Here is a 16,532-nt window from a genome sequence, read left to right as displayed (position 1 = left end):
TCTAGCCCTTTAATCCTAAGCAGGTCATATGTGCACACACACACACACACACACATCCTACAGGTTTTATATATACACACACACACATAGTTTCCAAAAATATATATAAATTAGTTTCCAAAAAAATTAATATATTTAGTTTCCAAAACCTATAAATATATTTGTATTTATTTGCATATAAAATTTTTTTCATATTTTACCTGTAAGATGACTATAAGAATGCCTGCCTCAGAATATTGAGGGGCTTCAAATAATGTTTTTCAAAGTGTCCCTGTTATTTCAGGCAGTGGTTTTGACTTTGTTTGGTTCCCACTCATAAATCATCTCCTGGACAGTGTAGAAACTAGAAGACAAGTGTCCTCGTGGGGAGCTCTATGCCAAAGTCTCCTCAGGGAAAATAAGGAGAGGTTTAGTTTCCAAAACATTTCTGGGCAAGTGTGCACCATCAAACCCTGAACCTAATTTTTTCCTTATTAATATAGTCATATTGAGAAATCACACATGTTCTTCCTAATGACATGGCTACTTCTGAGCACAGCCCCAGGGAGGAGATTGCTCTTATTCTAGGAAATTTGGCCTATGGCTGCTGCTTTCCCACCTGGACTTTTGTAGCCCAGGCTGAAAGAGCCAGGCTTCAGCATCCCTGCTTTTCTCTCCTCTCTGCTCGAGTGCAAAATTTGCCTTTAAAATCTTAGATATTAGCTAAGTGTAGTGGTACACACCTTGTAATCCCAGGAACTCAGGAGGCTGAGGCAGGAGGATGACAGGTTTGAGGTTAGCCTCAGCAACTTAGCAAGTCCCTAAGCAACTTAACAAGATCCTCTATCAAAAAATAAGAAAGGGGGCTGGAGTTGTGGCTCAGTGGTAGAGTGCTTGCCTAGCATGTGTGAGGCACTGGGTTCCTTTCTCAGCATCACATATAAGCAAATAAATAAAGGTCTATTAATAACTAATAAAAATATAAGAATAGGACCTGGGTTTATAGCTCAGCGGTAGAGCATTTGCCTGGTATATGTGAGGCACTTTGTTCGATCCTCAGTACCACATTTAAAAATAATAAAAATAAAGATATTGTGTCCATCTACAACTAAAAAATAAAATTAAAAAAAAAAAAAAAAGAAAGAAAGATGGGGCCGGGGATGTGGCTCAAGTGGTAGCGTGCTCGCCTAGCCCTTCGTGAGGCACTGGGTTCGATTCTCAGCACCACATAAAAATAAAATAAAAATGTTGTGTCCACCTAAAACTAAAAAATGAATATTTTTTTTAAAAAAAAGAAAGAAAGGCTATGGATGTAGGTCAATGGTAAAGCACCCTGGGTTCGATCCTAGTAGCAAAAAAACAAAAAAAAAAACAAAAAACTTGCCAGCTTCCACATCTTCACCTTCTCCATATGTCTATACACAGTGCTTTAGCAGTGCACATTTTAGCTACCTGGGGAGCTTGGAAAGATATGGATGGCCAGGCTGTATGCCAGAACAAGTGAACCAATCCCGTGGCTGGAGCCCAGGGTAAAATAATTTTAAAGCTTCCCCAGAGGATTCCAACTGGCAGGAAGTTTGCAAACCACTGCTTTGGAAGTTTTGATGAGCTCTTTAATGGGCAATTCCCTGGGAGTCTTGCTATAAAAATGCAGGTTCAGACTCAGTAGATCTAGGGTGGGGCTACAATTATGCATTGCTAGTGAGCTCTAAACAGGTGATCTGTGAATGGTGAGGTTCCTGGGGAACCGCTGAGCTTCCAAAACCAACACTGCTGAGTTTCATAGGAGAGAGATCAGAAATGGCCCAGTTCACCCTTTAGATGACTGTCCACCTCTTTTCCTAGCTGGCTTGACTATGACAAAGGCACACACCTCTTCCAGGAGCTTCACCAGGCAGCACTAGCCTCCTCCAGTAACTTGGTGAACTCAAGGATGCGAGCCGAGGCTGATCCTGCTCAGAGACTCTCTGAGGCTTGGAGGACATTTCTCTAGTGAAACCTCTACCCACACCTGGATGAATGGCCTCCAGAGTCTGCTGTCTTCATTCCTCCAAGGGGCTATGTGGGGATGCAGCAATACATTGCCACAAACTTCCACCCTCGCATTGTGCTCCAATTGCCGTTTGCAGCAGAATCCCTGCCTCACCCCAGATGTCTCCAAAAGGAAGTCACTTGGGCACCAAATGGTTGTCATAAAATTCTTGCTTCCTGTGGCTTTCAGGAGTATTTTTATGCTCACTCTCCCGCTTGTGCTCTCTCTCATGTGAGTGTCAGGTGGGGAAAAAGCACGTGTAGGACTTGCACACATAAGCAGCTGGGATTTTGTGGGAGCTGAGTATGTCATATTTTCATATTCGTGATCTTCACTCATGTTCTCCCAATGGTGGTGGCACCACCTTCCTAGAAAAGATCTGGCCAGCCAGCCCCCCTCCTTGCCTAAGGGGCAGTGCCAAGGCAGGGTCAGCAGGGGGCGGTGCTGGCTCACAGTCAGAGCAGGCTCAGTGGGTCCCAACCCTCTGGCTTCTCCCTGAGAAACCTACTGGGTTTTCTTGTCACACAGAGTCCCCAGGCTATGGTAAAGAACCCGGAGCTAGGTCCCCCAGCCCTGCTAACTTTAAGAGGAACCTCAGATACTAGAGTTTAAGTAGGATCCAAGGCTGACCCAGGAGCCTCCTGGCTAGCACTTGCCTGCCGCTTTCTCTCCATCCTGACCACTCTATAAATTCTGAACTGCCACAAATCAGGACGGCCTGGTTGTGTCCAGGAGGGCACCTGGCTTAACTAAGGGATAGGGGAGAGATGGGAGTCAGCAGACAGGATCAACCACTGGTTCTCTTAGATTTGGATGTAACTCTTTCAAAAGAATTAGAAGTATATATATGGAGAACATAAAAAATATTTCCTAAAATTTTTCCCCCCTTTTTGGTGCTGGGCTTGCTAGAAAGTGCTCTACCACTGAGCTACATCCCCAGCCCCAACAATTCCGCTTCTCTTCCTCTTTCCTTTCCTCCTCTCTCCCTCCCTTCCCCCACCTCTTTAATTTTTTGATTTATTTTACTTTATTAAATAGTGTCTGGCTATGTTGCTCAGGCTGGTCTCCACAACTCCTGGGTTCAAGGGCTCTTCTGGTGCATCCCCATGCACCAACACACCCAGCTTTCATTCCTTTAAATTCCTTAACTCGGGCTGGGGATGTAGCTCAGTTGGTACGGTGCTTGCCTCGCATGCCCAAGGCCCTGGGTTCAACCCCTAGCACTACCAAAAAAAAAAAAAAAAAAATTTCCTGGGACAGGGTTGTGGCTCAGTGGTAGAGCTGCTTGCCTAGCATGCATGAAGCACAGGGTTAGACCCCCTGCACCACATAAAAATAAACAAAAAAAATAAAGATATTGTGTCCATCTACAACTAAAAAAAAATATTCCTTAACTCAGCCCATCCCCATCCCAACTGTGCCAGCGACACCCTTTAAAGGGTTCCAGTGCCCTCCATCTTGGCAGATGTCAGTTCCATTGTCACCATTTGACTCAGTTGCCCCTGGGACACAGTTGCCCAGGTTGTTGTACTTGTAATGCCTTCTAAGTGCCAGAGGTTCCTAGGAAATCCTGAAGGGTGAGGGCACTGAAGCTGCTGAGCCCCCTTTAACCAGGGCAGCTTTGTTCTGTTTACATTTGTATGCCAAGACTCCACGTCAAAGTGATTTGAAAGGGAGGAGGGGCTCAACTTTTAAAAAGTAGCGAAGCAGGGGCTTGAGGGAAAATCCTCACTGGTCAGCAGCCTCTCATTCTACCCACAATAATAATTTACTGATTCCTCCTCCAGTTCAGAAGTAAATACCATTGCTTATTAACTGCAATTTTGGGGGAAAGGGTACTTGGGATTGAACCCAGGGCAGGAGCTTTCCCAGTGAGCTACATCCCCAACCCCAATCTCAGTTTTTTTTTCTTTCTTTTCTTTTTCTTTCTTTCTTATTTTTTTTTTTTTTTTGTACCAGGGATTGAACCCAAGGGTGTTTAACCACTGAGCCACATCCTCAGCTCATTTTTGTATTTTATTTAGAAAGAAAGTCTCGCTGAATTGCTGAGGCTAACTTTGAACTCACAACCCTCCTACCTCAGCCTCCCAAGTCTCTGGGATTAGGGGTGTGCTCCATCACACCTGGCTCCACCCCACTTTTTTAAAGATAGGATCTCACTAAGTTGCTTAGGCCCTGGCTATACTACTAAATCTAGCCTCAAACTCACAATCCTCCTGCCTCAGCCTGGGATTACAGATGTGCACCACTGTGCTCATCTTGACTGTGAATGTTATAAAGAAGGAAATTACTGTTATTTAGTGGCACACACCTATAAACCCAGTGACTTGGGAGGCTGAGACAGGAGGATTGCGAATCTAAGACCAGCCTTAGCAACTTAGCAAGATCCTGTCTCAAAATAAAAACTGAAAAGGACTTGGGATGTAGCTCAGTGGTAAAGCTTCCCTGGGTTTAATCTCCAGTACCCTCCCCCCACCCCAAAAAAAAAGAAGTTACAAGTTACTTGGGTAATAAGCATAGACTACAAACCCTAGGAATGGAAAAAGGGATCAATGTATACATTTGTTCACATTTACATGTACATAGCCTCATTATAGATAAGAGAAATTCTGGAAGGTGTGAAAGCAAGTGGAAGGCCCTGCCACAAACAGTGGGTAGAGCATCAAATGTGCTTCATACATGCAAGGAGTAAGGTTACTCCACCAGCTGGGGCAGACAAATCTTGATTTGGTTTATTGGGATACCTCAGTGGTTGCAACCAGGCAGTCAACCCTTCCCTATCACCATTAGCCAGACAATAGCAATGAGAGTCTGCTTCCAGTTGGGAAAGTAAATATAGCATCTTAGGAGAATTATCTGTCAACGGTTGGGAGCCCTTTGCCAGATGAGCCAGAGGAAGTCACATGCTCAGCAGAGGCTTCTCAACTACAAAAATGAACACACACTCAAAAATCTCTAAGCACTGGAGGAAAGACAACTCCGTAGGAGGAAAGCATTTATATTTGTCAGAACATGCAGATTTAATAAGTTCATTACTTCAAGGTGCCTGAAACTAAAGCGAAGAAGAGTTTAATTGTATAACTTGAGGACTGAGAGTATGCTCAGAGAAATTATCACCTGTAAATTTAAGTAAAACCATTCATCAAGGTAAGGGGTCTAGGGGAGAGTTTTTTTGTGTGGAAAGGAGGACAGATGAGGACATGACTGCCACCCTGGGAAGAGGTCCAAGCTCCTAACCATCATTGCACACATCAGACTGCACCTGACCAAGGGGAGCAGGTCATCCCAGAATGAAGCTGCTCTAAGGCTGCCTCCACCCTGAATTTCTCTGTGGAAAACCCCTTGCCTGTCAACCAGTCACCACGGTCACTGTGTTCCATTTGAACTTAAATCATTTGAACTTAAATCCTCCCTCTTTTAATTGTATGGGCGAGGGAGGCTTTTAACCCAGCCTCTTTGCCTGTTTTCACAGACCCTAGAAAAACTCTGTTTCAAAAAAAAAAAATTATTGAGAAGCCTGTTTAGAATCTTTGAAATGCAACCTCACATAAAAGTCACTGTCCCATAGCTTTAGAGGCACATGGAGATATAACTGCCTGAATTCTTCTGTTCCAAGGGAATTCCCTCTGCTTTACTGCCCTGACCCAAATTTGGGGAAACGGTGACATCAGAGCTCACCTAATCCTAGGAAGTCACCTCAGGAGGCCCTTTCCCAGCCTTGGTGCAGGGTGGCTGAGGAGAGGCCCAGGGTGGCTGAGGAGAGGCCCAGGGTGGCTGAAGAGAGGCCTAGGGTGGCTGAGGAGAGGCCCAGGGATGCTAACTACAATTCAAATGGCTGGACATGTCCTCACAAGGCTGTGCTTTCAGCCTGGATCCGGGGGCCAAAGAGCAGCTCAGCCACAGCTTTGCCATCATATTTGGGCTGCGTGCCTCCAAAGTCAGCTGGCAGAATGTTCTCATCAATCTCCTGGAAGAAGCCAGAGAGGTCATCTCCATGGACAAAGACCTGCAGGGAAGCAAGGAAGACAGCTAAGCCAAAGGTGCCCTGAGGATGAGGGATGAGGGCAGGAGAGGGACAGAGGGACAAAGCCGCATCGTGGTATCTTGCCTGGTGACATTCTTCTCCACTGTCCTCCATGCTGTGCAATCAGGGGGATCCACTCAGCTTGGGAACAGGGCACAGTCTAAGAAGGGCTCCGGTGGGGTCCTCATCCCACTGCCCTCTCACCCCTCTTGTATTGTGAGCTCTTTCCTGCTCCAGCCCCACACTCACTCACTAGCTCACCAGCACCTGCCTGGCAGGCCATGCACTCACCCTCTCAAGCAGCTTGCTCTTCAAGAAGGGCTTGACCACATTGTAGGTGGTGGTGAAGTACCACGGCTGGTGGATGAAGTGGATGGCCTTGAACCGTGCTGGGAAGGAATCCTGCAGTGACAGAGAGTGTTTTCAGACAACCCCCCAACCCCACAGTCCTAATGACTTCAGAAGCTCCCCATCACCCCCTATCCCAGGGACTGCCTCTCCTCATGGCATGAGGACCAACTAGTCCAACACCCCATGGAAGGCCAGCTAGCAGGGAGCCCCGGCTTCACTGTGGCTCCAAGTGGCAGGTAGGAAGCACCAGAAGTCACATGCCCAACCCTCTCCCCCAGATTTAAAAACAAACAAACAAAAAAAAACTACAATTAATTGAACAATAAAATGGGGGCTGGGGTTGTGGCTCAGTGGCAGAGCACTTGCCTAGCATGTGTGAGGCACTGGGTTCTCAGCACTGCATGTAAATAAATAAATAAAATAAAGGTCCATCAACAACTAATAAAAATATTTTTAAAAATTAAAATTAAAAAATAAATGAAATGGTAGACTTGCTTGGTTTTTTAGTGGCAGCGTTTTCAGACCCACTTGCTCATCAAGTGGACTGCAAACTATTACAGACCACAGAGACACTATGGTCATGACTCATTGTCTTTTCACCTTTCTGACAACCCTCCCTTTCAACTCTCCCAATACACATAGAATAGCTCTAAAATAGCTCTAAGAAAGGATGGCTGACGTATCAGTATATATAGGAGTAGCCATCAGGGAGTTGATGATATCCCTTCTTCAGGGTAAATTCACAAAGAGAGGTAGCATGATATAATGGACAGAAAGCCTGGGATTCCAGGTAGAAAATGTAGGTTTAAGCTGGGCATCACGGTGCACACCTGTAGTCTCAGCTACTGGGGAGGCTGAAGTAGGAGGCCCACTTAAGCCCAGGAGTTTGAGACCAACCTTTGCAGCATTACCAAGATCTTATCTCAAAAAAACAAACAGGCTGAGCATGATGGCATATGCCTGTAATCCCAGTGGCTCAGGAGGCTGAGGCAGGAGGATGTCGAGTTCAAAGCCAGACTCAGCAACTTAGTGAGACCCTAAGCAATTCAGTGAGACCCCGTCTCTAAATAAAATAAAAAAGGACTGGAGATGTGGCTCAGTGGTTGAGTGCCCTGAGTTCAATCCCCAGTACCAAATATATGTATATGTGTGTGTGTGTGTGTGTGTGTGTGTGTGTGTATGTTTTCAAGTCCAGTCTCTACCACTTTATTACCATGTGACCTTGAGAGAAGTCACTTAAAATTTTGAGCCTCAGTTTCTAGGTTTGCAAAAAAAAAAGAAAAAAAAGCAGAGGGAGAACACTCTGGAGGATCCAATGACATAATAACTGTACACCAGGCAAACTTTCCATCAATGTGCAAGTGTCTGTGGTTGGGACTGTGGTTGTCATTGTTCTTTATGGCACTAGAGGGTCAATATCTTAGGTTCCAGCCAGCACCATGAATCTAGGAAACCAGGCCTAGCCTCTCAGGACTCCACCTGTGGAGGTTCCTATATGGTAGGTCCCAAGGCCTCACCTGGAGCATGTCCACCATCTTCCTGAGATCTGAAGTCCGGAGCCTGGAGGCCTGCTGCATGGTAAAGCCCTGAAAGTTCTCAATGATACAGAAGCCATTAATTTGAGTTTCTTCATTCTCCAGTAGCTTCTCCAGGATGAAGCAATAGGCCTGCAAGATCTGGAGCACAGAGTAGACAGGGCATAAGATCCAACCCGCAAAGATGATTAAGGTTTAAGATCCTGAAAGAAGAGCTAATTGGTACATTCTTTTTTTTTTTTTTTAATTTTTTTAGTTGTAGTTGGACACAATATCTTTATTTATTTACTTTTTATGTGGTGCTGAGGAGTGAACCCAGTGCCTCACAGATGTGAGGCGGGCATTCTACCACTGAGCTACAGCCCCAACCCAGTACATTCTTTACTGGAGGAATTTGCCACAGGTTTCCATGTAGGACCATTCCCCTCTGTGGGTACATAGCCCAAAAAATGAATGTTATATTCATGGATAGACACCAAAGTGGTTAACTCAACATAAATACTTATAATAGTGGAACCAGTGGACCTAACTGTCCATCAATAAGGGACTGGTGAAATTATGGTACATTTATACCACAGAGAAGTTTAAAATGATGCAGAGGACTAACGATACAGGAAAATGCTCATGGTCTATCATTGTACAACATGGACCTATTTTTATAAGAAAAATACTTGTGTATGACCAGGTTCAGTGACGCACACCTGTAATCCCAGCAACTCAAGAGGCTAAAGCAGAAGGATCAGAAGTTCAAGGTCAGTCTAGGCAACTTAACAAGAGCCTGTCTCAAAATAAAAAATAAAAAGGGATGCAATATAGTTAAGTGGCACAGTGTTCCTGGGTTCAATCCCTAGTACCACAATAAAAATAAAAAGAGAGACCAATGGAACGAAATAGAAAATCCAGAAATGGACCCAAGTACATACGAAAATATAGACTATGGTAAGTGTGACACCTCAAGTCATTAGGAAAAGATGGACTTTTAAATAAGTTGTGTTGGGATATCTAGATAACATTTTCTAAATTGAGTTTGTACTATTTTTTTCTAATTTAAGTAACCTATTTAAGCATTGGTGGCACATGTCAAAATTCTCCCAAGATAGACCTTAATTCTTCCGCTCAGGGCAGCCCTCTTAAGGGCTCAAAGAAACAAAATCGCATAATATGAGTACAAAGAACTCAAGCTGCTAAATAGGATGGAACTTTCTAGAATCGTTTCCAGCCCACATAGTCCACTAATCCCTGTTCTCTTTCTCTCAGCTTTAAGCATTTGGCAGGGCTGCCCTCTGCTCGTGGCCCACAGCTGCTGCCCCGGTTTGGCACTTGGCAGCGACACTCAGGGACAGCCATGTACTATTGGCCAGTGATCCCTGCTTGCAAAGCTCCTGGGCTTTCCAGCTGCCCTGGCACATCCTAGGAATTTTCCCCTGACCAGAAGGGCCAGGTGACAGGTGGCTGCCTGTCTTTTCCCCACCATAGGCCTTGCTTCCTGAGGAATCAGGAATGAAGGTTCACTAGAGACAAGGATTAGGGAAGGAAGCCCAGCTCACCCACAGGGTGGGAAGGAGCCAGGTGAGCTCCCACTGACCTCATCAAAGGTGATTTCTTCACATTGCCAGTTCTCAATTTTGAAAAGCATGACCACTCGGCCATACTTATCCCGACTGGAAAGGACACCCGGGTAGCCAGCCTCAATGGTACAGCGAACAGCCTCCAGGGATAGGCTGTCGAAGAGTTCAGGGTACTGCAGCCGGAAGTTCACATAGCCTGGTGGAAAAAGAACCCAGTGCCCCCTTAGTGAGCCATCCCCACCCTAATACATCCCACCTCCCAGGGAGGCACACAGTGTGGGAGAAGAAGACCTGGGCTCCTTCCTGGCTCCTCCACATTCTGTGTGTAGCTAAACAGGATTCTCAATCTATTTGAGCTCCATTTTCCTCTCCAACAAATGGGAAGATAATATTGTCCTATCTCACCAAATGGTATGGCAATCAAACAAGACTCAGGGTGTAAACTATGTAGTCCTAAACACAGGGATATTTATTGCTGGTTATGTTCTTTCCCATGGGGACAAGGCACAGGTTTTTCAGTTGGGCTCAGGGTTAGCTGAGTGAGGGTGTAGACAGGGCTGTAGTAAAGCCCCAAAGATAAAATCCAAACCCCAAGGAAGATGCAGAGGCCATTCTTGATTCCAGCAACACCTCCACTGACCACAAACTCCATCCTCACCTATCCTGAACAGGTCCCTTCCTCTGTGGCTATTTGCACCACCAAACATGAACTTTGGAGAGGCTGGACCTGGAGGAGGTGTTCGGAGAGCATTTGCCAAGTTTGGTGCCTGCCACCCCAACCTCCTCACTATTCCAGAACACTCCAGTCACATCCCACCACCTTGCCTTTGCCTTGTTGTTCCCTGCTTTTCTCCCAAACATCTCATGTTCTTAGGGTCTCACTTTGCACTGGGGGCTTCCTGACCACTTTATCCACCTCCTTTATTTTTCTCCTTGTCCCTGTCACTAATAATCTATATGCTTTTACTTATCTGATTTTTCATTTCCACAGTTAGAATATAAATTCCATGAAGGCAGAGGATGCCTGTGGTTTGTTGTTTTTTTTTTTCGGTGGGGGGGTTTACTAGGATTGAACCCAGGGTGCTTAACCACTGAGCTACACCCCTCACCCCTTTTTACTATATTTTGAGACAGAGTCTCACTAAGTTGCCCAGGCTGGCCATCCTCCTGCCTCAGCCTCCCAAGTTGCTGGGATCACAGGTGTGTTCCCCCGTGCCCTACAAAGGAAAGGGATTCTTATCTGTTTTGCATTCCTTGGCCTAAAACAGTGGTTGGCACAGCATAGTACTGAATTAAAATTTGGGGAAGGAAGGAAGAAGTAAGAAAAAGGAAAATCAGCCTGCAGAGAGAGGGCCTGCCCAGACCCTTCCTTATCCAGGAATCAAAAACTTGACTTTTTTTTTTTTTAGGAAAACGCTTCCTCCTTCCAGCAGGGGCAGGGTAATACTACCCTGGGGTTAGCGCCCTCCTCACTTCCATTGTAACTGCCAAGAGGGAAGCTCATACCTATGACTCTCTGGAGCATTCCAAAGTCAAATCATGGTGGCGGTGGAGGTGGTGGGGGAATCCTGGGGGAGACTCCTCACTCTGTCATCTTTTTTTTTTTTCTTTCTTTTTTAGCAAAGCTGAGGATGTGGAACCCAGGGCCTAGAGCATGTTAGGCAAGCACTCTGCCACTGAGCCACACTCCTAGCCCCTCATTCAAATTTGGAATTCCATTGGGTCCCAAAGGCTGGGAAAGAAGATATTCCTCTAAGAAACTGGTCCTGATATAGACATTCGTTCATTCATTCATTCACTGACAGAGCTGAAAGGGGTCTTGGAAGCTGTTTAGTTCACACACAGATTCCCATTTTACTGAGAAGGACTTGGAGACTGAGAGAGTGACTTTCCCACTGCACAAACCCACAGCATGAAAGGACATTCAAGGTGCCTGGGTGAAGATGGACACCCTCCTCATGCCCTCCTCCCACCTCCCCACGGCTGCCCCACCTCCCCACCAGGGTCCCTCTACCACGCACATCTCACCTTTGAGCAGCTCGTAGGCGCGGCCCACGTTGAACTTCCGTGCACGGATGAAGCGGAGAAGAAAGGCGCTGTCCCTGTCTCGCACCCTCTCCGCCACCGCCACGGCCAGTTCCTCCCCAGAGGCGGCCTGTGCCTCCACCAGCTCCTGCAGTTCTCTCACCACGTCCTCCCGAGTCTCCTCCCTCTCGTTCAGCTCATCCTTGGCCTACAACAGGGGAGAAGGGCATATGTAATGAGGCTCGCCTCACCCTGTGGGAGACTTGCCTCTGGGGTCCACAAGGGTAGCATCTGCACTGGCCTCCTCTCAATTTAGGGTGTTTGGAGAAACCGTTCATCCTGGCTCTGTTCGCAGGATATGGCCAACAGTCTAAGCGTTCCTACAGTTCTACAGTAACTACCTACACTTACTACTCCTTTTTTGAGCACTCTGTAAAGTTCTTTAAATGAATTATGCCTTTTAATCATTGTCATAACTCATCATGTTTAGATTTTGTTCATTTGTTTTTTTCTCCGGGGATTATTGAACCCAAGGGTGCTTTATCATCCTCAACCCCAGCCCTTTTAATTTTCCTTTACTTTTTTAGACATTGATGGACCTTTATTTTATTCATATATTTATATATGGTGCTGAGAATCAAACCCAGTGCCTCACACATGCTAGGTAAGTGCTCTACCACTGAGCTACAACCCCAGCCCCATCCTTTCAATTTTTGAGGAAAGTTCTTACTAAATTGCTGAGCCCACTCTTTCTTTTTTGATGGGTGGTGGTGGTACTGGAGATTGGACTCTGGGGTACTTGACCACTGAGCCATGTCCCTAGCTCTATTTTGAATTTTATTTAGAGACAGTGTCTCACTGAGTTGCTTAGTGCCTTGCTTTTGGTGAGGCTGACTTTGAACTTGCGATCCACCTGTCTCAGCCTCCCCAGTTGCTGGGATCACAGGTGTGTGCACTATACCTGGTTGGGTTGTTTTCTTAAAATCCCATCTCTCAAATGAGTAGACTGAGGGCTGCTGGAGTGAAGGTCATTCACACAGGAGTGGAGATGAGACTCCCTACTCCTGTTGGGTCACACACTTAGCCTCCCAGACTTAATTCTGATCTTTTTAAAAACAAAGATCCCCAGCAGAGGCCTCCCTGTCTCCTCACCTCCCCGCCCACCCCCCACCGCCCCACAGTTGCACATTTCTTTCCCTTTGCTGGGAAAGATAGGAAACCTTCCCACTTCTCAGGCAGCTCTCTCCCTGATCAGCATGAGGGGAAACTGAGTCAAATTGAGGGACCTAAGAATACTTTTCCTTTGAGATGTTCAGAGATGCAGGGATGGGTATCAGGAGCCCAGGCACAGCTCAGCCACTTCTCACCCTCTCCAGTAACCCCAAAGCAATTCTGCCAACTTCCACAGAGTCTCATGATCTCTGAGCCAATCCAACAACCATCTTTCATAGTTACAGAAGGCGAGACTTAGAGAGGGAAAGTTATTTGCTCAAGATCACTCAGCAGGTCAGATTCCAGATCTCAGTCCTCTTGCTTGTCCAGTGGGGCAACAGTTGGATGCTTATTCACAAGGGCCACATTCAAACCAGCGCTGCTCGTATCTGACTCCAGAGGCTCAAGTCTAGTCTTGGATTCAACTAGTTTGGATGCAGATCTGCCCGCTGCTGTAGCCCTGAACTCTAGAATGAATGCTAGAACAATTCAATCTATCAGGTCCAGGATGACCTGGAGAGTGAAGCTAGACCATTTCTATAGGATTGAGGATGCTATCCTGTCCTTAACCCTTATATGCACATGCCAACCCCATTTTGTCCCCATAGGCTAGCCCGTAAACCTGCCACCTCACCTTCTGTAAGGTGTGGCGGGGCAGTTGGCTGCACGGGCCAAATACGGGCCCATGGTCCTGGGTTGTGAGCTGCTCCAACTGGGCCCGGAGCTCCTGTTCTTCTTCAGGGACCATGCGGAATGTGCCCACCTGCATAGAGAAGAGTTAGAGACAGCAGCCTGAGTGAGCCAGGCAAACAGGACTTCTGAGACCCTAAACTAGTACTTTTGAACCCAAGATTGTTGGTAAGCACCTTCCCTTTTTGGGGAGCAGGGCCCACAGAGAAGTTGTAGGGTGTAGATGATAGAGAAGCAGGAAAGGATGGAAAGAGGGCAAAAGGGAAGGAGAACCAGGGTACTTACCACCTCTGTCATATTGCCTCTGAAAGACGCTGAGTCCTTGGCCAAAAAAAAAAAAAAAAAAAGTTTCCTGCTTCCTCTGTCCTGACTGCTTCACACACTGGACCTAGGAAAGGAAGTCAGCACTGCAGTGGCAGTAGAGAGTCTGTTCTACAATTGTCTCAGAATAGTGGATCTCAAACATTCAAGTGCATTAGAATTGCCTGGGGCATTTGTTAGAAAGGCAGCTGCATGGGCCCCACCCCCATGATTCTGATTGGAGGTCTGGGCAGGGCCCAGGGCTTTCCAGGTTAGGACTCCTGAAGGTGGCTCTGAAGGAGAAGGTTCTTGGACCACATGCTGGGAAGCACTGCTCTGGGAAGGGGCATACCTACAAATGCCTCAAACCTCAGCTATTAAGTTGGCCCAGCTAGGAAAAAAAGTGGAGTTGGGCTCCTATCTCTTTCAGATCACAGCAGGTTAAGACAATCCCTACTGCCTCTGAGGCTCTTCCTCCCTAGCCCAAAGGGTACCCCAGAAATTTCCCAGCCTCGTGGTTGACCCTGTCCTCAGCATACTCATTCTCAGGAGTGCTGGTGAAGTTTCATGGTCATTATTCTGGGTATGTGTTCAGTACTTTGTGGTGCATTAAATAATTTCAGATTCATTGTCTCAGATTCAGGCCCTGGCATTATTATTTCTATTTTATATAGGAGGAAATAGGACCAAGACATTAAGTGATTTGTCCGAGGTAATACAACCCAAAATAGCCAGGATCAGGACTCAAATCTAAGTTGTGACTTCTATTGGCATGGAGAGGCAGCTGGGGCAGCAGAGAAATTGGACCTGGGTTTCTGTTCCGTCTCTCCCACATGAGAATTATGGAATCTCACCTCAGTCTTGGGTGTTTCCTGTTGGGATGGAAAGATTGGAAGTATAATTAAATAATGTATACACAAGCAGTGCCCACATGCCACCCTGCTTCCCCACTAGGGACTTCTTTTATGTGTGTGTGTGAATGTTGTGCTGGGGATTGAACCCAGGGCCTTGTGCATGCAAGATAAGCATTCTACCAACTGAACTATATCTCCAGCCCCCACTAGGGACTTTTAATGGCAGCTCTTCTGTTCCCAGATTTTCTCTTCTGCTTAAATGTTCCTTTACCGTCTGCTGCTGCCTCTGACCTCATTCCATCAGTCAGTTCAGTCACCTACTCACAGTTGCTAAATGGTAGAGTTGGGACTTGAACCCATGCCTGCCCCATACCAAGTCTGTCTTATGTCAAGAGAACCAAGACATCTCCAGACAAACTCCCTAGAAAAATTGGTGTCTTAGGCCTGGATTTGAAACAGGCTTTGTCCTTTGCCACTATGCACCCTCAGGCAAGCCATCTAACTAAGCCTCAGTTTTTTTTTTTGTTTGCAAATTGAGAATAATAACAGTACCCACCAAACAGGATCCTCATGAAAACACTATAATTTCTCTAATGTGCCCAGCAAGGCGTCTCGCTCTAGAACATTGTTCCTCTTCCCTTTCTTAGCATCATACCAAGCATTATCCTAAGTTGCACAGAGAGACTTGGAGGATTATCAGGAATATTTGAGGGTCTCCCACCTCCTGCCCCTCCCACTCTGCAGTCCCAGCAAGGGCAGGGAGTTGTGGGGACTGGAATCTACCACAGGAACCAAATGTAAATCATCTCTTTGGCTGATAGACATCTACATGTGTAGGCACAGAGACAGAAAGACTGAAATGCTGCCATGTTCCCCTGAGGTCTTCTGGAACAGGAATGGAGAGGCCAGTACAACTGCCCTGAGGAATTCAGGTAGGAGAGATTAGTGACTAGACATCCTCAGTTTGTTAAGGGGATCATAAGGACAAGATACTAGATCTTAGGGCTGCTTTTGTGGCTCAGTGGTAGAGCGCTTGCCTAACATGTGTGAGGCACCAGGTTTGATCCCCAGCACCACATAAAAATAAATAAAATAAAGGTATTGTGTTCATCTACAACTTAAAAAAAAAAGATACTAATTCTTAGAAATATAAAGTCAATGCAGCAACTAGCAACTCTTCCTAAACATGCCCAGGCAATAAACTTTGCTTTTATTTTTTAAGTTTATTTTCTTTTTCTTTCTTCCTTTTTAATTTTTTTCCCCCTTTGGTACTAGGGATAGAACCCAGGGACACTTTACCTCTGAGCTACATCCCTGAGTCTTTTTATTCTTTGAGACAAGGTCACACTAAATTGGCTGTGGCTGGTCTTGAACTTGTGATCCTCCTGCCTCAGCTTGGGATAGCAACATCTGCTGAGCTACATCCCCAGCCCTCAACATTGATTTTTTTAAAATACTTATTTATTAACTATATACAGTGAAAAATGCCCGTCTCTCACTTCATATTGATATGGTTCCCTGCCACCTAGTATCACCATATAAAATACAAAATTTTCAATATTTGGTACATACTTGGACCAAAAAAAGTATTTGTTGTACATTTGAATTCATAGTGAACTAAGCATTCTGTATTTGTATTTACTAAGTCTGCCATCAGACTGGTATGGCTTAACCGGAGAAGAGCCATCTGGTTTCAGTTTACAGGCAGGGCAGTATGTGGTCCCCCGTTCCCATCCCTGATTCCCCTGTCTAGGGCTCCCTGGCGCAGACAGTCCCCTAGTACTGACTTACCTGCCAGGTCAGCAGCTCCTCCTTGGGGCCACCTGGTACCTGAATGCCCTGGAGGTCTGAAGGTTGCCTCGGCCGGGGGTGTGGCCCAGTCAGCAGGTCAGGATTAGTGTGTCACAAGAAACTTCTCATCGCCCACAGTTTCCCATTAAATCGGGCTCACGGGAGGCCCAG

The 16,532-nt window shown here is 46.1% G+C and overlaps 1 protein-coding gene across 2 annotated transcripts; it reads right to left on the bottom strand.

The window, feature by feature from the left end:
* Positions 1 to 4,993: 4,993 nt before the first annotated feature.
* Positions 4,994 to 16,530, bottom strand: Rlbp1 (retinaldehyde binding protein 1). Of its 2 annotated transcripts, XM_021722899.3 has the most exons (9): positions 16,362 to 16,530; positions 14,571 to 14,588; positions 13,702 to 13,804; positions 13,361 to 13,489; positions 11,518 to 11,722; positions 9,507 to 9,685; positions 7,904 to 8,062; positions 6,327 to 6,437; positions 4,994 to 6,017 (listed from the first exon to the last, which is right to left on the bottom strand). In XM_021722899.3, the coding sequence occupies exons 3-9, from the start codon at positions 13,711 to 13,713 to the stop codon at positions 5,859 to 5,861; spliced, it is 954 nt and encodes a 317-aa protein (XP_021578574.1). In that variant the 5' UTR covers positions 13,714 to 13,804; positions 14,571 to 14,588; positions 16,362 to 16,530; the 3' UTR covers positions 4,994 to 5,858. The 2 variants fall into 2 exon arrangements, with proteins under 2 accessions (XP_021578574.1, XP_077907310.1); XM_078051184.1 differs by lacking the exons at positions 14,571 to 14,588; positions 16,362 to 16,530 and having other exon boundaries at positions 13,702 to 13,893.
* Positions 16,531 to 16,532: the final 2 nt, after the last annotated feature.

Source organism: Ictidomys tridecemlineatus, chromosome 5 (genome assembly GCF_052094955.1).
Source record: "Ictidomys tridecemlineatus isolate mIctTri1 chromosome 5, mIctTri1.hap1, whole genome shotgun sequence".
Lineage (NCBI taxonomy): Eukaryota > Metazoa > Chordata > Mammalia > Rodentia > Sciuridae > Ictidomys > Ictidomys tridecemlineatus.
This window is presented reverse-complemented; position numbering and strand designations above follow the sequence as displayed.

Bases quoted from the DNA above. Each gene is read 5' to 3' on its own strand.
- Rlbp1 (XM_021722899.3), bottom strand. The intron at 11,723-13,360 runs GTGAGGTGGCAG...CCCCTGTTGTAG, and splicing joins CCCGCCACACCTTACAGAAG to GCCAAGGATGAGCTGAACGA. The intron at 9,686-11,517 runs GTGAGATGTGCG...TTTTTCCACCAG, and splicing joins CGCCTACGAGCTGCTCAAAG to GCTATGTGAACTTCCGGCTG.